The sequence below is a fragment of the Mauremys reevesii genome, linkage group 7 (assembly GCF_016161935.1).
Source record: "Mauremys reevesii isolate NIE-2019 linkage group 7, ASM1616193v1, whole genome shotgun sequence".
Lineage (NCBI taxonomy): Eukaryota > Metazoa > Chordata > Testudines > Geoemydidae > Mauremys > Mauremys reevesii.
In genome coordinates, this window is record NC_052629.1 from 22,257,364 (window position 1) to 22,277,549 (window position 20,186).

Here is a 20,186-nt window from a genome sequence, read left to right on the forward strand (position 1 = left end):
TTTACCTTTTTAAAATAAAAATGTTTAGAAATACATATTTGCATACAGAAATGAACTTTGAGCTCCTTTCTTTTGCATAGCCTTCTGCATGTCTAAAAGTAACTAAAGTAATTACATATTGAATTCTGTGGTAGGCCTCTCCCATTTCCTAACCTTTTGATTTTTCTATTCCTTTTTGTTGTTTTTCTTTTGGGGTGCTATGTTAAATTCATTTGAAGTAAAACTTCAAGAATGTGCCTCACTAAATTCTAAGTAGTGGGTATTTAAGTTGACTGAAAATAATTCCAGGTGCTGCTGTATTAATCTGACTGCCGCTAAATATAGCAAGTCCTAAAACTTCCTTTGTTTTGAAAGATCTTATTGGTTTGAGAGAGATTTCCTATATTTAAAATGGGGAATTCCTGCAGAACCCTTTTTTAATTGGGTGTAGGTGTGGTGGAGACTCACCTGTCCTAAATTAATGCTAGTGCATCTTGATTGTATTTGTATTGCTCCCTGTAGAAAAGCTTCTGAATGCTGACAGTGTTAATACCTATATATTCTTAGTCTTTCTCATTCCGTTTCCACCCCTCCGTTTTCTTAAGGATTGGAGCTAAGTAGAGAGAGAGAACTTCTTCCTATTACAATACCTTGGGCATTCTGTTTCCTTTGCTTTCTTGGCTTGTGTCTAGATTTTGCAACTGACCCTTTTCTTGCTTGCACATCCCATCCTTGACCTCCTGAGACTCTCTCTCCTCTGACAAGTGTCTCTTGGTTGTTCCTCTGGCACTTGGCATTTTCTCCTCCTTTCTGAGTCTGTTCTTCAACTATGTTATTCATTCCTTTTCCCTCATCCCTCTTGTGTATCTAATGTGGTTCATATTCAAAGGATTGGGGTGGAGGTTAAAAAGAAAGTTAACCACTCAAGGGCTGTAACTTGGATCCCTCAGTTAAATTAACTTGTGTGGGGGTTATGTTAAAGTGGCACCAACCTATGAAAAGTTAATGTTAATGTGTGCGTGAATACAGAATTTTACAGCTTTTGCACAAAATTTGGTTCAGTTATGCTTTTCTACCTTTGAGAGCTAGTCTAGGTAACTGGAAAACTTGCTGAGGTAAAATAAAATCTATCCATCTTTATTAGTATTGGTACTGAATAAGATCTGAAACATAGCTTAGATCAGGAGTCAGCAACCTCTGGCATGAGGCTCGCCAGGGTAAGCACGCTGGCGGGCCGGGCCAGTTTGTTTATCTACTGTATCGGGAGGTTCAGCCGATCGCGGCTCCCACTGGCCACGGTTCGCCGTCCCAGGCCAATGGGGGAAGCAGAAAGCCACGGCCAGCACATCCCGCGCTACTTCTCGCCACCCCCATTGGCCTGGGACTGCGAACCGCAGCCAGTGGGAGCTGTGATCGGCTGAACCTGCCGACGCGGCAGCTAAACAAACTGGCCCGGCCCGCCAGGGTGCTTACCGACCCCTGGCTTAGATTTTGTGTGTTTATAATCTCAAAATGTCTACCCTTTTTGTGTGTGTGTGTCAAGACAAGATACTTGACCACTAGTTTTAAAAGCTGAGCTATGGGAAAGGTATCATCTTATCCTGGTTTAGGGGTATTTGTTAACTTTCAAATTAGATTTTAAAAGTTATGTCCTAATTCTAGGCTCTGTAATTGGGGAGGGAGGCAACAACTCACTTTTAAAGTGAATTTGTTTCAGGCAAGCCGCAAACTTCCAGCAGAAATCTTATGAGATATCCCTCATTGAAATGTGTATGCCTTGCGATGGTAGAATAGGTTGGGGGTGTGCGTGTGTGTTGTTGTGTGGCCAAGTCAGGTAACCAAAGGTCACGTGCAGCCCTAAGGTGGTAGTTCCTATAACAGGGAGTCTGTTGCGGCAGACAGGGAAGACCAGGGTCAGGAGTAGAAACCTCAGCTGGGAGAGACTTAAAAACAGGATAGGCAGCAGGGCCTGGGTTTGGGAAGGAACCATAAAGTCTGTAAGGGAAGATTTGTGTTGAGTTGAGTTGAACTGTTTTTGTTAATGAACCAGACCTAGATAGGGGATGTGATTTAGCCCATGAGTCTATATACATTCTTCTGGGAACTGAGTTGGGGAACCTGAGGCAGTAGATACATGAGCAGAGGGGGAAGTGCATCTCCTTCCAGGTCACTGTACTTTAACTAAGGAGCTCCCTCTGCTGTATAATGCAGTTTTATAAAGATTATATATAACGCTAGGGACATAACGGTTTTAAAATACACATACCTAATCAAATTCAGATCTGAGACATTCATAAAATAGCCTTTCTATTTAATGCTATTGAATAGAATATGAAAAATTCTGTGCAGAACAGAGTGTAGCTATTTGTTAGATAATAATTAGTCTGAACGTATGTATGTCTGGTTACTTTTATATATATATATATAAAAAAACCTAACTCTTTTTCCCCCCCAAAGGGCATATTTCCTGCTTCCTATATTCAGCTTAAAGAAGCAATAGTTGAAGGAAAAGGGTGAGTTGAGACTTGAAGTTTAACAAGAATAAAATTTCCTATTTGTGGAAATATAATCTGTGTGCTTTTATGAGATAGGCTAATACCTCATTTCCTATTGGCTAATGAAAGGATGTGCTGAACACTTCAAAATTGATTCATAGATTTAAAGGCGAGAAGGGAACCATTAGGAACAAATATCTGACCTCCTGTGTACCACAAGCCATAGATTTTCATCCATTGATTACTTCATTGAGCATGATAGCTTTTAGTCTTGATTTAAATGCTCCAAATGATGGAGAGTTTATCGCATTCCTTGATAATCTACTCTCATGGTTAATAATTACCCTGACTATTGAGCAGTTGAGTTTCATTTTCGGTTTCATTGTTTCTGACTTCAGTTTCCTGCCATTGGATCTTATGCCTTGCTCTAGTAGGCTAAGGATGACTCTAAGAGCAGATATATTCTCATTATGTAGGAACTTGTAGATCAGTGTTTCCCAAACTTGGGGCGCCGCTTGTGCAGGGAAAGCCCCTGGCGGGACAGGCCGGTTTGTTTACCTGCCGCGTTCGCGGGTCTGGCCGATCACAGCTCCCACTGGCCACGGTTCACTGCTCCAGGCCAATGGGAGCTGCTGGAAGTGGTCAGTAGGTCCCTCAGCCCGCGCCACTTCCAGCAGCTCCCGCTGGCCTGGAGCAGCGAACCGCAGCCAGTGGGAGCCACAGTCGGCTGGACATGTGGATGGGGCAGGTAAACAAACTGGCTCGGCCTGCCAGGGGCTTTCCCTACACAAGTGGCGTCCCAAGTTTGGGAAACACTGTTGTAGATGATGTTTAAGTCAGTTATTGACCTTTTCTTGAATAAGCTAAGTAAACTTAGCTCCTCGTGGTAAGGTATCTGTCGTTCGTTCCCTTGCTGAGAAGCATTTCTACAAAAGATTGTCATCTCCATCGGTGAATCCCAGTGCCAAGTTTTGTGCTGTTATGTACATTCCACTGTCCTGAGTTCACTTGCCTGCAGACATTTTGAGCTATTATATAAAAGCAATTTATACTAATGGAACAGTGCTACATTGATATGTATGAATTTGAACTTTGTTACTAAGTTTACTGTACATGTGTATTAAAGGTCATAATACTGTTATAGAAGATCATTTAAAAAAGATATTTGTGAAACAAAAGTAATATTGAGTGGAATTGATGAATGACTAGCCAGATATGAACTTTGGTGCAAAGAATTAAAATATTTCCTCCTTTTTGCCTGATCTTTTTTTAACCCTCTTAAATATGTAAATGATAAAACTACTAATCATATGATTACTGCATAATGGCATCTTCCTGGCTGATTAGAAAACTGCCACTAAGTGCTGCACTTTTGACATGCTAGAAGAGCTAACTGTTCCATACTTGGATGATGCACTATTTTAAAATAGTCCTCTAGAGACACCAGTGGTGAAGACCTAGAAAACACGTTTTTCCTGTGTTAAAACAGTATTTTGCTTTATTTTTATCAGGATATTATTTATCCTGTGAGGAGGGATAGCTCAGAGGTTTGAGCATTGGCCTGCTAAACCCAGGGTTGTGAGTTCAATCCTTGAGGGGGCCACTTAGGGATCTAGGGCAAAATCAGTACTTGGTCCTGCTAGTGAAGGCAGGGGGCTGGACTCAATGACCTTTCAAGGTCCCTTCCAGTTCTAGGAGATTGGTATATCTCCAATTATTACCTTTTTTTATTACCTTTAAAGGATCAATCATAATGGCATGGTGTCATACATGCCACATAACTGGCTTTCCCCCAATCGGTTCCTACAAAATTAGTACATTAGTACTTTACAAAAGAAGTAACTAGTGTGATACACATGGAATGTTAAAATTTGTGGAAATAATACTTATCTCTCACATAGTGCTTTTCATCAGTAGATCAATATTGTTATCCCCATTTTATAGATGGGGAAACTGAGGGACAGAAGTGAAGTGAGATTTGTGCAAGGTCACACTGCAGGCCAGTGGCAGAGTCAAGAATGGAACTCTGGTCTCCTGAATCCCAGTCCAGAGCTCTGTGCAATAGGCCACATTTCTTCTGGCATATAGTGATATACTGTATAACTTGTAATATGTTTATATTTTCTTTTGAACCCTGTTGTCATGGAATTGGGTTTGAAACTTAGCAATAACCAATCGCATCTACAAATTGGACTATATTAACCATTTTACTATTCTACCAAAAATTGTTTTTGCAAACTTTAGACAGCATGAAACAGTCATACCCAGTGAGCTCCCACTGATTCAGGAAGTTACCACAACACTACGAGAGTGGTCCATAATATGGCGGCAGCTATACGTGGTAAGTAAAATACGCTCATTTTTTTTTTCTCTATTTATTCTGGGCTTTATGACTTGGATGGAAAGTAGGAGAAAAGACAGATATTTAAAAAATCAGGAATAGTAGAATGTAAGGTACATAGAGTCTATTTAACCAAGGCCACTCTTTCTTTTCTCTTACTCTCCCAAAGTAACTCTGAAACCCATTTTACAAAGCTATTTTGGGGCTTCTGTGACAAGGCAACCTGGAGATTCAGGTGTTTGGCATACCTCTCCATACTGAGCCATGCTCTGAAAACTGTGGATATGATATGCAGGATCAGGGACTTCCAGAGCAGGTCTTGGTATAGCAGTGTCTTGTGTTCTTACGAGACCACGGTATGCAGTAAGAGCTGAGAAATGATGCAACATGATTTAGTAACATGCCTGCCTGTGATTTCAGTCACTGCACCAAGAGGTAATGATATGAGCAGGTCACCCTGGAGGGCTGGCTTTTTATGTGTTGTAGATTTTTTTTGTTTAGATCATATCAGATTTTTTTTTTTTAAGTCAGGAGAAATGTTTGGGCCTATCAGACTTTTCATTGATATTCTGTGCTAATTAATATCAACTCATGTATTATTATTATTATTTTATAATAATAATAATTATATACAGTGCAGATGAGTAGTGTTTACTGGCTAGGGGTTGAGTTAGGATTTGATCATACCAAACTCTCCAAACTTCACATCATGAGACTTCAAATGAAATTTCAGCTATGTTCAAAAAGGAATCAGAAAATAGTCTCCATTCTGAGTTGGAATCTGAGTCGGACCCTATAAAATAGGAACAGATTTAGAATCAGGGATTCAAATTTGAAGTCTCTTTTCCCTAAATTTAAAAATGGTTTGGATTCAGGGCCAGTTTTGGCCCAGATAGCTTTGCAATACTAGGGGTAATATAATACAACATATTTTGAAACTTAATACAGTAGCTACCTCATCCTGGACAGTGTTACTATGACACCGGAATAATGGAAAGTAGCTGCGCTGTTTTCTATTATTTAATAGGTGCCATAGTTTGATATCTCATAATGGATGTTTCAAGGCTAAATCATTGTTAAATTATTTGCAATCTTCAGACTGAAGGAACTATAGAACTATAAAGTAGTATAGGATCTAGCTGTTTGTTACGTACTTGTTGTGTGATCAGGTGATGAAAGATCCCTATTGTAATATTTATAGTTAATGGGGAAAGATTCAAGGTTGTTATGACAAATTCAGAAAACTGAGATTAACTTTTGTGGGGGTTAAAATATCCTTAAAATGCATCAATATAGGCCTTTTTGGCATATAAAATACCAATGGACAAATTAAATTGCTTTGTTTGGTTAGCACAGATTTTAAATTCTCAGTTTTGATTATTTTCCTATGCATAAATTCTAAGTGAAAAGTTAGTACTCATTAATTAAACCAATATGTTAATATCTCTGTCTGACACGTACAAAACTTCTTAAAATTCAACAGCTGTGTTCTATGCATGCTTGTTTTTGATTACATAGTCGCATCTTACAAATGTACAGCAATAAGCATTAATCGTCTGTCAGATTAACTGAAAAACTACAAGCTTGGAATTAGCTATGAATATTTTGTGATGATCTGGGTAGTTTCAGACAGTCAGCTTGTGCTTAAATATAGTGATTTAAAAAAAAATATGGCTGAAATGTAAACAGTATTATTGTAGTCTAATACCATGTTAGAGGAGATGCAGCATCCCAGTGCTCTTAGTTTAAGGTCACTACAAATGGAAGATTAGCAAACCCATCTTCTTTAAAGAAAATGGGAAATTTCCACTTCAAAGTATGTTCTTTGCTATTTGATGCAAAATTTCTAGATGTCACGAACAGCTGTATGAAATATATATTATGTTAATTCTGTTTTTGTGGCAAAAGTAAAGTGAATATCCTGCAAAAATAAGATTTTGAGAACATAACTTGGGAAAAGTGAAGATAACAAGGAAATAAATTACTACTTGAGTGTGGTAATGAGCATGTTTCACATAAAGGGACACTTAAAAGAAGCTAGAAACTTGGAAGGTGATGTGAATGATGCAAAATCCACTGCAGTCAATGGAAATGTTCTGATGGACTTCTATGGGCTTTGGATGAGGCCCAGAAAGGAGAGGGAAGGGGAGACAAAAATGAATTATGTTGGAAGTGAATCAGAGAATGAGATGTAATATGATGCAGTTGAGGCTAGAGAGAGAGATTGAGAATATCAGATGCAAGTGAATATAAAGTAGAAATTTGACATGATACTAGAGCAAAAATGCTTTTCTGGTGCAAGAAAAGGATGTGTGGGACAGGACCTGGAAGGGACAAAATATGAAAGAGGCTGAATTGGGAAGAATAACTAGGAAGAACAGAATGAGAAATGACCCTAGGCCCCCTACAGGCTGTCTCCTTCACACCCCCAGTAACTTTCCAGACTCTCTCCTTGAACCCCTAAAACAGCTCATTCTATACTCTGATCCCAGTGGCTTCCCTATTTCCTCCCAAACTTCTAAATTACGTAGGGATCAGAGTCCTGCCAACCCCCTGCTTTCATTGCTTGGGAGCATTGAGAGGGGGAAATCAGCGATTCTTTCTCAACTTTGACGCACATGGAGCTGCACAAAACTTAGCCTAGGTGGTTGGAAGTGGGGGGCCTGGGAGGGGGAAGTTTGTCAGAAACTCCTTCCTACCCACATATACTTCTCTTATACCAATTAAACCACTGAAGGATTGTGCCTAAAATGTGAAGTACCAATTCTGATATTAAATATATAGCATCTCTTACATATGAACAACCTCTCTATAGAAGCAAGTACCTGATCATATTGCATGCTGCTTAAATTCAGAACTCCTTATTGAACAGGGAATGCATGCTGCTGTCTTTGGCAGGAATTCATTGAAACGACATGCCACAGTCATTGTTGTGGTTATAAAGTGAATAGATACATTGAGTCAAATGCTACATTCTGATCCATTCATTTGTGGTCCATGTCTTACAGATAATGCTTGCATTACGTAACAAAATTTGATTAATCTCTGAATGGACCATGGGTGGCCTTCCCAAAGGGGAGCTAGGTAGAATGAAATGGTGGTTTATAGATTTATAGAGTTTAATACCAGATAGAACCATGAGATCATCTAGTCCAGATCTTCTCAAATGTCATTGCAGCGTGACCTCCTTCTGACAACAAAAATTACTACACGACCCCAGGAGGAGGGACTGAAGCCTGAGCCTGGCCAAGCCCCCTTGCCCGGGGACACACACAGCCAAAGCCCAAGCCCCCCACCCACCCTGGGTGGGACCAAAGACCAAGGCCCCCAGGCATGGGCCTGTAACCTGAGTCCCGCTACCCAGAACTGAAGCCCTCTGGTTTTGGCTTCGACCCTGGGCCCCAGCAAATCTAAGCCAGCCATGGCGACCCCACTTTGGGGTCCTGACCCACAGTTTGAGAACCCCTGATCTAGTCTGACCTTCTATATAACACAGACTATTGCATTTCATCCAGTTATGCTTTTATTGACCCCAGAAACTTGTTAGTGGTTCTCAAACTGTGAGGCGGGCCTCCCAAGGAAGGCACAGGAATATGTCAAAGGAGGTGTGAGCTGTGTGCATGGTTTTGTGTGTGTTTGGGGTTTTTGGAAGAGCTCTGGCTGTCAGCCTTGTGTGGCTGGGGCTCATGCATGCCCGGGAGGTGGGGATAAAGGAGACAGCTGGAGCCCTGCTGCTCGGTCTCTTTCCCCCCCCCCCGCCCCGAATTCCTCACCTGGAGGCGGCAGAGCTCTGGCTGTCAGCCCCCGGGTGGCAGAAGCAATGCAGAGGTAAGAGTGGCAGTGGGGCGCTAAGTCTGCTGTGAAAAGTGATATTGACGAATACCACTTTTCACATTGCCACCCTTACTTCTGTGCTGCTGCTGGTGTGATGCTGCCTTCAGAGCTGGGCATCCAGCCAGCAACCGCTGCTCTCCACTCTGCCTTCAGAGCTGGGTGGCAGTAGAGGTACTTGGGGGTGGTTGAGGGGAGGGCATAAACGACTACAGACCCAAAGAAGGGGAGCCTAGTCCAGCGGCTCTCAAATTTATTTGATTAAAGTGTACCTTCCAGAAAGGCATCCAGTCTTGATCCAAAGACAGTAAGGGATGGAGAATCTACTACTATTCTTGGTAGCTTGTAATCACCCCCACTGTTAGAAAAATTGTGCTTCATTGTAATTTTAATTTGTCTGGCTTTGACTTCTAGCCTTTGGTTTTTGTTATGCCTTTCTCCACTAGATTAAAGAGCCCTTTAGTACCTGGTATTTTCTCACCGTGAAGGTATTTATACACGGCAATTAAGTCATCTTCTTTTTGATAAACTAAACAGATTGAGCTCTTGCAGTGTCTCATTTCCTCCAGCCCTCAGATCATTTTTTTTCTTTTCTAAGAACATAAGAACATAAGAAAGGCCGTGCCGGGTCAGACCAAAGGTCCATCTAGCCCTGTATCTGTCTACCGACAGTGGCCAATGCCGGGTGCCCCAGAGGGAGTGAACCTAACAGGCAATGATCAAGTGATCTCTCTCCTGCCATCTATCTCCATCCTCTGACGAACAGAGGCTAGGGACATCATTCTTACCCATCCTGGCTAATAGCTATTTATGGACTTAGCCACCATGAATTTATCCAGTCCCCTTTTAAACACTGTTATAGTCCTAGCCTTCACAACCTCCTCAGGTAAGGAGTTCCACAAGTTGACTGTGCGCTGTGTGAAGAAGAACTTCCTTTTATTTGTTTTAAACCTGCTGCCTATTAAACAACAAATTTTCAACGTTCTGTTTAAAAGGTGGACCCAAGAACTGTAGCTTAAGTTTGAGCACTTAGTTATCCCTGCTGGTCCTTGTGGGACTGATAAATAGCATTGAGCCTGATCATGGCTTGCATGGGAGACCTCAGTGAAATATCTCGACTGCAGGAAGATGTTGGCAATTCCCTTTTGGATCAGTACTGAACCAGTGGCCTAGCATGTACTGCATGACATTGTGATGTTGGAAGTGCTGTCTTTCAGATCAGATATAATTGAGGTTCTGACTAGGGTTGTCACCCCCTGAGGTATTAAAAAAAACAAGACATCCAGGATGATCCTGAGCCCAAAAAACTAAAATTGGACAGCTGACAGTGTGTACTGAAAACTCTTACAGATTTCCCGGGACAGCTGCATCAAAGAGGGACAATTCTGGGAAAACCCAGGCAGGTGGCAACCCTAGTTCTGATTACTTCTATCTTTTTAAATATATCATAGTCTCTTTTTTAAGAATAGGGAGGTTAACCCTGGTTTGCTGCCAAATGGCAACTGTGGTAAGTAATCTGCTTAATAGCTACTGTAGTTTCTCAGCTGGATATAATTAGGGCCCTACCAAATTCATGGCCATGAAAAATGTGTCACGGACTGTGAAATCTCATCCCCCCCCCCCAATAAATCTGGTCTTTTTGTGTGCTTTTACTCTACAGATTTCATAGGGGATACCAGCATTTCTCAAATTGGGGGTCTTGACCAAAAAGGGAGTTGCAAGGGGGTTGCAAGGTTATTTTAGTGGGTGGGGGGGTGGTCATGGTATTGCCACCGTACTTTTTGTGCTTCCTTCAGATCTGGGTGGCCGTAGAGCAGCAGCTGTTGGCTGGGCGCCCAGCTCTGAAGACAGCACCATGCCAGTAGCAGTGCAGAAGTAAGGGTGGCAATACCATACCATGTCACCCTTACTTCTGTGCTGCTGCTGGCGGCAGCTCTGCCTTCAGAGCTGGGCTCCTCGCCAGCAGCCTCCACTCACCAGCTGCCCAGCTCTGAAGGAAGTGCTGCCGCTAGCAGCAGCACAGAAGTAAGGGTAACAGTTCTGTAACCTCCCCTAGAAAAACCCTTGAATCTCATGGCCCATGTTTTTAATTTGCCATATAAAAACTCTAAAATGTGCTCTGTTTACCTTTTTAAAATAACATTGACAGTCTTGTTTATTTCATTTTCAAACAGCAAGATAATAGAGACATGTTCCACAGTGTACGACACATGATATATGATCTTATTGAATGGAGATCACAGATACTCTCTGGAACTCTACCCCAAGATGAGCTCAAAGAACTGAAAAAGAAAGTGACTGCCAAAATAGATTATGGAAACAGGTTTGTGATGACTACTTCATAGTGTGCACTTCTTGAGTGGGTGGGGAGAATCAGCCTTGTTGTATTATATAGCGGTTCGAAGGCACCACATATGTATGAAGAAAGTAGTTCTGTAAGGAGTTGTACTTGTATTTTAAGTAGCAATCTTCTTAGAGTACGGCAAAGTGGGAAAAATTGCAATATAAAAGCATTTTTGATACAGTACAAATTATAATTTGTGTACTAGAATCTTTCTGTTAAGCTGTCACTCATAAACCTTGTGACACCATCAGTTTGATGTCAGATTAAAACTGTTTTTTCTGAGGTCAGATGAAAGATATAGAAGTTCCTGACTTTGAAAAACCTTTGACAATTCCACATAAACTGTTGCTGCCTCTCTAGTATCATCAGCTGTTTGCACTTTGAACTTGTTAATGCCCTCATGCAGTGCTAGAGGATTTGTCTGGGAAATGTGGGGTATCTCATTGTGCTGCTGCTTGTGTAGTATCTAGCTTGTATTAATGGCTATACTGTTTAAAAGTTGATTAGATTTCATAAGCATTTATATTCATCCAGAAGATGAGGATAAAAACCAGAAATGGCACCTAATTAATGACAGATGTTACAATGGGACATGCATCAGATATGTCAGCAACTTAGATGAGGTGCCTTTTGATTTAAGGTTAAGCCTCCTGAAAACTATTTGGATGGTAGGAATGTTGTGTTTGAAAATTGAACTAGTTAGCTGTAGATTAAATCATCCCATGGTAAGGAGGAATGTCATACTACTCAGTTGTGACATTATTTTTTAATTGAAAGCAAGGAATCTTTCCTTGCTTATACACAAAATTGGAATCTGGTCAAAGTAGCATTCTCAATAATGAGAAGGTGGGGTAATATAAGGCTATTGAACTCCTGGGGATGGAAGATTGATCATCCAAACTTTCTTTAATTGCCACTGTAGTATGATTAGCTCATGAGAATTCAGCTATTTGTGCTTTGCTACTTAAATACTGCAGGTTCTTCAGTTCTTGTGCTCATATACTTTTTCAGCAAAAATAGTGATAAAAAAAATCACTAACTCCATTCAGTAAGTCATTTAGCATTTATAATCCAAGATGCGATCTGTTGTACTCCAGTAGACAGTTAACCAGATGTTGTTGATATTATTTGTTTGGCTACTGTATTTTACCATCTGGTTAAGGAGTTGGTTAAAGTTATTCTGAATAACGTCCAGATGCTCAGTGTTCAACACAATAGAACATCTTGTTCTGTGTCTTTTATTCATAATGTTCTGATGGACTAATTAAGTGATCAAAACATTCCCTGTAGAGTAGGGGAGAGAATTGAATTTGAACTTTTGAGTAAATATGCACATTTAAAAGGGTGCAGTATCTTTTTAGTGTAGCCATATATCATGTTTTCTGTATAATGAAATAAAATGACAATTTCTAATATCCAGACATAAGAAATATTCATTATGCATTAAATATATACTCTCTGGATTTCATGTATTGCTTACTTTTTCCATTGTGTTCCTGAAAGTAATTATCTGAATGGGCTTTTATATAAATAAAGGCAGGGCATTAATTTTATTGTGTTGTGATAATCAAAAACTTTATCATTGTGGATTTATGGACTTTTGTTTTTTAAATGGGTAGATATGAGATTATGAGACTGGATCAGTTTATTGTGTATCGCTGACAGGTTTCTTTTTGGGGTTGAAAAGCTGATTGTAAACAGAATGAAACACTTGGGAACAACTCCTTAGTCACTGACATGTTTTTACAAATGTCACCTGTAAGTAGGGTGACCAGATCTCTGGATTTTATAGGGATAGTTCTGATTTTTGGGTCTGTTCTTATATAGGGTCTTATTACCCCCCCCTCTCAATTTTTCACATTTGCTGCTGGTCACCCTACCCATAAGTTAGAGAAATGAAAAGATAAAGTCAAAGTAGTTTCTGCTCCTGTTCATTTGACAATCTGCACCAGTGGGTTTCCACTCTGTTGTTCATAGTTTCAAGGCAGAATGATCAGTCACTGAGTATTAGATTTATTTCCCTTCCTCCTCATCCCCCTCTCCCCCCCCACCCCCCGGCTACGCTGTTCTAGACACAGGATGGCTCCTGTGCTTTCCTGAGCTCCAGGCAGAAACATTTGACTCCTCACAGAGCAGACAACTGGCTGAATCGATGTGCCAAATATTTCCAGTGGCAGGCTTCTGTAGCCATAGTTGTTGTAAATCCTCTCATTCTGCTTCCATACCTAGGCTAGGAGTGTCTCTGCCCTCTCACAGCAGGCAGAAGAGGGTGTCATGTCCACACCTGTGGCAGCAGTGGCAGATGAGGATGCCGTGCCTGCTCTTTATCTCAGGCTTCAACCGGAGAGTCCAGCTCCTCACCAGGTAGCTCTCCTTAGGAGCTGAAGCCAGTCAATGCATATTGCAAGGTTTCCTGAACTGTCCTCTGGCAACCCCACTGTCTTTAGCACTCATGTTCCACTCCAGGGCAAACAGTATTTCAAAGACTGTCACAGACTCAATTGGGCACCCTCTTGCTGGCTACCCTCCAACGTTGGAGGGAATCCAAGCCTCTGTGTCTCTGGATGGCGTAAGCCTTTCAAGCCTGAATGGAATCCAGCCACCTCTCTAATCTCTGGGTCTCTTGGCACACGTTCTGGGTGCAGACGTTCTGGGTGCAGACCTCCTGTCCGCACCTCATCCTGAGATCTGGAAACTGCTGTCCTGCTGCCTAGCCCCTCTGGGCTCAGTTCTGACCCTTCAGATTCCCTCATACTTAAGCACATCTTCTCCCAGAACTCCACCTCAAACGTGTGAACTTTCTGGTTTGCAGTGGAATCTGTGGCATGCAGTAGTTGTAAAGCAGTTTACACACAGAAGAGGTACAGGTCTAACACATTTGCTCTTTTTGTCAGCTGCACAAACTTTCCCCCAGCACTGTGCTATTGTGCATGCTTCAAGGACAGATGTAGCCTTTGGTGCAGCTGTTCTTCGATCTCTACTAGATCGGTCATCCTGGCCCCCACCCCCAGAAGTTTGGATGCTGCTTGGAACTCGTCTACAGTGAAGGACCCATAGAAACAATTATTCAAACAAGGAGAGATTACTTACCTGTACAGTAACTGCAGTTCTTTGAGATGTTCTGTTTCTATTAATGCACCACTACTTGTACTCCTTCCCCTCTATTTTGCAGTCCTTCCCTGGGCTGGATGGCCTAGTTGAGAAGGTACCAGAGCGGCGATGGGTCCACCCTCCCCTATATGCCCTTGAATCAGAACACAAGGATGTATAGGGCGCAGACGCAGATCTTGCACACATTGCTACCAAAAATCTCAGGTCAAAAGCCTGAGGGTTTGCACACATCTGAAGTGCAGCATTCATAGGGCTAACACATCTCAAAGGTAAGTAACCTCCCCTTCCCTGGGGAACCCTTCTGGACTCAGGAAAGAAGGGAGGGCTTCCTGCTTTATGTAGCCTCTAAATGCTAAGTTGCTGGAGACAAAAGACTCTGACCCATCAGCTCTTCACTATTGATAACTTTCAGCCCCTTCTGTCAGATGACATCCAGCTTCATCTCCCCAGTTGACCAGAAAAACCTGTAGGGTGACCAGATGTCCCGATTTTATAGGGACAGTCCTGATTTTTGGGTCTTTTTCTTATATAGGCTCCTATTACTACCCACCCCCTCCCCACACCCCATGTCCCGATTTTTCACATTTACTGTCTGGTCACCCTAATCCCCTGCTAATCCTGTTCTCATGGTTGGGAGCCCGGCTTTTGTAAAGAGCTGTTATCCTTCACTGGGAGAGCACATAACTGCGACAACTCTTTTGTTGTTCTTTTGCCCCAAATCTTTGGAATTTCGTCCCTACATGGAGGCAAACAAACAGCAGAGAGGGCAAAAGGTTGCACATTCAAAATTGAGTTTGCAGCCTGGTAAAGACACAGTTTGTAATCTCACTCTGTTCACAAATTCTACAGACAGATTCCCAAATCATCACATCCTCTGCCCCAGCTTTTCTGAGCAGCAGTCCTATACATTTTAGCACTCCAATCCTTTCTCCTAACCTAGGGACAGAGCACAGTTTTAGATGATCGTTCTGTACAAAGACCCTGGAACACCACACCACTTAGCACTCCCTTCCTCCTTTAACTCAAGGCAAGTCATTGAAGAGTTTCTTGCACTGAGACTGGAGGATGCTCAACTTCTCAACAGTCCTGTGTTTCCTCCTCTCATGGGAATGATACTCTCAGGCCCTTAATTTAAGGTCCTCAGCTGGTGTAGTGTTTTATTTCAGGTAATCTCGAACGTTATCTAGAGGGGATTTATCCTGAGATCCTGTCCTTGGTGTGTCACACTGTCAAGGACTCCAGGGCTCCATATGCTCATGAGGCTTCTCCTCTAACCTTATCCATGGCTCCTCCAGCTTCTGCACCCAGCTAGAAATGGTTCAGAGTCTTCCCTGCAGAAGAGAAGAAGGAGAAACTGCTACCTCCTGTCTATGTTCTTCCTACTCAGAAGAGTCAGGCTTTGTATGACATTTCAGTGCTGATGATTGGGATTCACCCAATTGGGATTTCTAGGATTCTAGGTTTTAGCAAACTCCTGATGAAAGGACTGCCAGAACAAGAATTCACAAGAGAACAAGAAAGAGTAATTATCTGAGGATATTTGGAAGATTAAGACCTTTTCTCTTCCTCAAGGCCTTGGCCAAAATTGTTAGAGAGAATTGTAGGGATATAAACTGTATCTTCTTCGTCCCTTGGTTTTATGACAAGTTCTGGAGCTGGCACAGTGGAAAACAGATGATTCTCCCAAAAGATAGACTGTGTGTATGGGGATAAAAAAATCTTTCTGAAGAGGCTAATCCTTGACACTTGGACCTTACTGACAGAAAATTGGACTCTGCCTTAAGGAAAGATAAAGTTCTTAGTATCTCCTTTGCTGGGTCTCATAGCTTTTGCTTCTATGGATTTGTGGATTTCTGAATGAACATGGAACTGCCTGCCCAGGAAGATTTTTTAAAAAGAAGCTAGAACTCGTTTATTTGACAACCAATTTGTATGTGATACTACTTACTTTGTTTGTCCAGAATGTCAAATGAGACAGAGCAGAAAGAGATTTTTCTCTTTGTATAAATCAGGTATCCATGATTACATATTCAACATTCTGCAATTCGTGTAGGCCTTTTATGCATAATGATAAGTAATCTGTAACTTTTTACATAGGATTCTTGATTTGGATCTGGTTGTAAGGGATGAAGATGGCAACATTTTAGATCCAGAACAAACCAGCACAATCAGCCTTTTTAGAGCTCATGAAATAGCTTCCAAGCAAGTTGAGGAAAGACTACTAGAAGAAAAGGTAAGATGCACTATCCCCAACTGTTACCTTTTTTAAATTAAGAATCATGTAAATTAATGTAAAAATAATGATAAAATATAATTAAAACAGGATTTTGGCTTAGTCTTCTGTTTTAGTCCATGAAGCATTCTCAAGATCAAAAGTATCAAAAATACATTGTGTAGCTTATCTTATATGGGCTGCATAACTTACCCACCTCTTAAAAAAACGATTCCTATACTTCAGAAGTGTAAATGTTGATATATTATTTTGCCAATAAAATAATGGATGGATTACTGTGAGAGAGAACTACGAAGATGACATGAGAGAGGAGATGCATATTTAATGAAATTGTATATATTAATGGTGCTTTTTCTTGAGGCTTAATTTAGGATACAGTGTTCTGCTTCAGATCAGTTAACATTTTCATTAGGATTGTATATGGGGTCTGTATGCTGAGTTTAAAAATGTACTTGTTGAATCATCTGTGGCAAGTAAAAAGGTTCCCTGATAAATGTGCAGGCAAAGCAAAATTTTTTGCAGAATTTAAACTCTTTCTCTTTAAATTCTCTCTCCCAAAGACCTGTCCAAATGTGAACAGTGAAATCTGCTCTTCCTGAGCTTTTATGCAGATGTCTTCATTGTCTCTGCTGCTACTCAGTGGTGTGCCAAGCAGGAGCAGAGTGTAATTAACAAGGCTCTGGATAGGTTGTGGTGCTGTTTACAGTCGTCATCTTGTTGCTCTTGGGAAAGCTTGAAGCAGCAACAACAGAGGCAGGCCCTAAAGTCATCCATTGCAGAGAGAGACTAAAAAATAAAAACTAGGAGACGGGCAGAGTAACGGTCCCGTCTTCTCCCCCTTCTTTCCTTGCAGCCTGTAGGAGGTCCGGGAAAGAATAGAAGAGTGGAGACAGAAGGAAAGCTCGTCTGTTCCAGCAGACAAAGTTGAAGCTCGATCCTTTGCTCCATTCTGTCCGTTTCCCCTTGGTAGCTAGAAACTAATACAAAACAGAGCTCCAAGAAGGGTCCAGGTAGAGCAGCCTGCCAGAAATCTCAGCACCCTTCCCATTGCCAGTATAGAAAATGGCAAGGGCTGGGGCTTCTTCCCCCTGGAGGGGACACACTTTTCTTTTGCCCTAAATGTTTCAGGTAAACATTTCGTAGTGGAAGGGTAAGATTTAAGGATATGATTTAAGAGTGTGATTTTAGTTGTTAGTGCTGATTAAATGTGGCTGTTTTGTCTCTCTCAAATTACAGTCTCAAAAGCAGAACATTGATATTAACAGACAAGCCAAATTTGCTGCCACACCTTCGTTTGCTTTATTTGTAAATTTAAAAAATGTAGTCTGCAAAATAGGAGAAGATGCTGAAGTCCTGATGTCTCTGTATGACCCACTAGAATCAAAGTTTATCAGGTTAGTGTCGTCTGTCTGTTGCACTATGTATACCTGTTTATCTTGTGTCTCTCTGGATTTTGGTTTAATTTTTTTTTAATGTATTTGTTTTTTTTTAAATTTTGGTTGAGTCATAGCAGATTGGAGAGGGCTTTTTGGAAGGTCAGTTTGCTGGGTAAACTTTAGCAGAAAGTTAGCTGGGAAGCATGGATTATACAGCACTTCATCTGCTTTATTCAAAACAGCAACAGATTAGTCTCCCTTGCTTCAGTACATTAGAAATTTGTAGAGTTCCTTATTTCATTGTCTTTAGTTCCACCTGTGTAGAGGTAAATGACACATGAACAAGACTTGGCTCATTCACTGTTCAGATGCCTTGGCAGTCATCAGAGAGAGTGAGTGTTCTGGATCCCCTGCTTTCTTACAGGGACTGCATTTTACTAGGCTGAAGAAGAATTGCTCTTCTATTCATAGTACATGCAGAAAGCACAATAGCAGCTGCCCACTGGGTAAATGTTCCCATGATTGTAATAGGAGTGAAACACACCTGTGATATCAGGTTTAAAGAGACAAAAGAGTATATTACTTTTTGACCCCCATAAAACTTCATCATTAGTATCCATATGTGGCTAATGAATTATAAAATTACTTCTGTAGGCATCTTAAAGTTAATGTTGATGCATGTTTGGTTTAGATTTTGAAGTATGGTTCTGTTCTAAAAAGTGACTTTAAAAATGCAGTTATGTGGTGCCATATTTGTGTCTCACTCAACAGATTAGATCTGGAAATCAGATGGTTGGTTTGTGTGTATTTCAAATTGCCTGCCATGCAAGCTCAAACTGAGAACTGAAAGTCAAGCTGGTTACTTTTGGCTCATGCATGACCAACGACAGAGCTCATTTGTCCCAGAGCTGCACTGTTACTCCTGTATTAACAGGTGTAAAACACCAAAACTAAACCCTCCCCCTCCCCCCTGCCAAAATAACAAGAAAACCCCAAATATAATTTAGTCAGTAAAATGACAGAAATGGCAATGTTTATACACAAGGAACAAGCAATTGGGTAAGAAGGTGCTATTTAGTATAATCACTTCACTGAACAGAATCTCACAGTGCTGAAAAATAGGTTGTTTAATGTGAACTTAACCTAATTTTGTAACATCTGAACTCATACATATATATCTCAATACATATCTATATATATATTTAAAAAACCTTGTTCTTACAGTGAAAACTATCTAGTTCGATGGTCAAGTTCTGGGCTGCCTAAAGACATAGACAGGTTACATAATCTTCGAGCTGTGTTCACTGTAAGTGTGCTTTTGTTTTTTGCAGTGTTTAAAGTGCTTTGTTTCCTATCTTGAAAAATGCTAAAGAGTTAACAGATAGTAGACTACCTGTGCAGACTTGAATTTAGGTCCTGGAGAAACTTATAAGTCACTCCTTGTTAATTACTCTCATGCAATTTCTGACCACTGCGGTTCATGTGGGTAAAGGCCAAGTTGAACCTCTGACAATTGTGAAAAAGATTTAAACTGTTCAAAAATAGTTGGACGCCTTGGCTTCTGTGTAAAAATTAATGGCTTAAATATTGTTATGAAAATTCTAATGCTAAAAGGTGAAAAGACTAAATTCTGAACAACAACTTGTCTTTCTGCTGGCTACTAAAGTAAAACCTGAAATGAATAAGAGTCTTATAATGTATGGAAATTAATATTTCTAGGACCTTGGCAGCAAAGACCTGAAAAGAGAGAAAATCAGTTTTGTCTGTCAGATTGTAAGAGTTGGCAGAATGGAACTAAGAGACAACAACACAAGAAAACTAACCTCTGGGCTAAGACGACCTTTTGGAGTAGCAGGTAATCTATTCTCCTTAGTTTTTACATAGTCAGAATTCACTGTAAATAAGAGCCGATTTTAATATTGAATAATTATTCCATTTTTTTTCAGCTTTTTGGTAAGGGGGAAAAACAAGCTACTAAATCTTTCATGTGTATCTTAGATACATATGTTACACTTGATGTAATTTCACTTAGGAAGGAAAAATCAAAAGCACAACTACAAAATGGCGAATAACTGGCTAGGTGGTAGTACTATGGAAAAAGATCTGAAGGGTATGGTGGATCACAAATTGAATATGAATCAAGAATGTGATGCATTTTTGAAAAAAGGCTAATATCGTTCTGGGCAGTATAAACAGGAGTGTTGTATGTAAGACACTGGTGAGCCCTCCGCTGGAGTACTGTGTCCAGTTCTGGGCGCTGCACTTTAGGAGAGATGTGGACAAGTTGGGAGAGTCCAGAGGAGAGCTACAAAAATGATTAAAGGTTTAGAAAACCTGGCCTATAACGGAAGGGTTTAAAAAGCTGGACATGTTTAGTCTTGAGAAAAGAAGACCTGATAAGTCAAATATGTTAACAGCTATTAGAAAGAGGACAGTGATCAATTGTTACCAATGTCTACTGAAGGTAAGACAACAA

At 40.8% G+C, this 20,186-nt stretch overlaps 1 protein-coding gene across 4 annotated transcripts in view; it reads left to right on the forward strand.

Annotated features, from left to right (window-relative positions):
* The window catches only part of DOCK1 (dedicator of cytokinesis 1), a 521,945-nt gene that overhangs the window by 59,575 nt on the left and 442,184 nt on the right, over positions 1-20,186 (forward strand). For all 4 annotated transcript variants that reach the window (XM_039480741.1, XM_039480742.1, XM_039480743.1 and 1 more), the window contains exons 4-10: positions 2,437-2,492; positions 4,719-4,815; positions 10,821-10,969; positions 16,199-16,334; positions 17,571-17,728; positions 18,935-19,016; positions 19,430-19,565. In XM_039480741.1, coding sequence (XP_039336675.1) covers positions 2,437-2,492; positions 4,719-4,815; positions 10,821-10,969; positions 16,199-16,334; positions 17,571-17,728; positions 18,935-19,016; positions 19,430-19,565 — 814 coding nt within the window. The remainder of the gene's footprint in view (positions 1-2,436; positions 2,493-4,718; positions 4,816-10,820; positions 10,970-16,198; positions 16,335-17,570; positions 17,729-18,934; positions 19,017-19,429; positions 19,566-20,186) is intronic.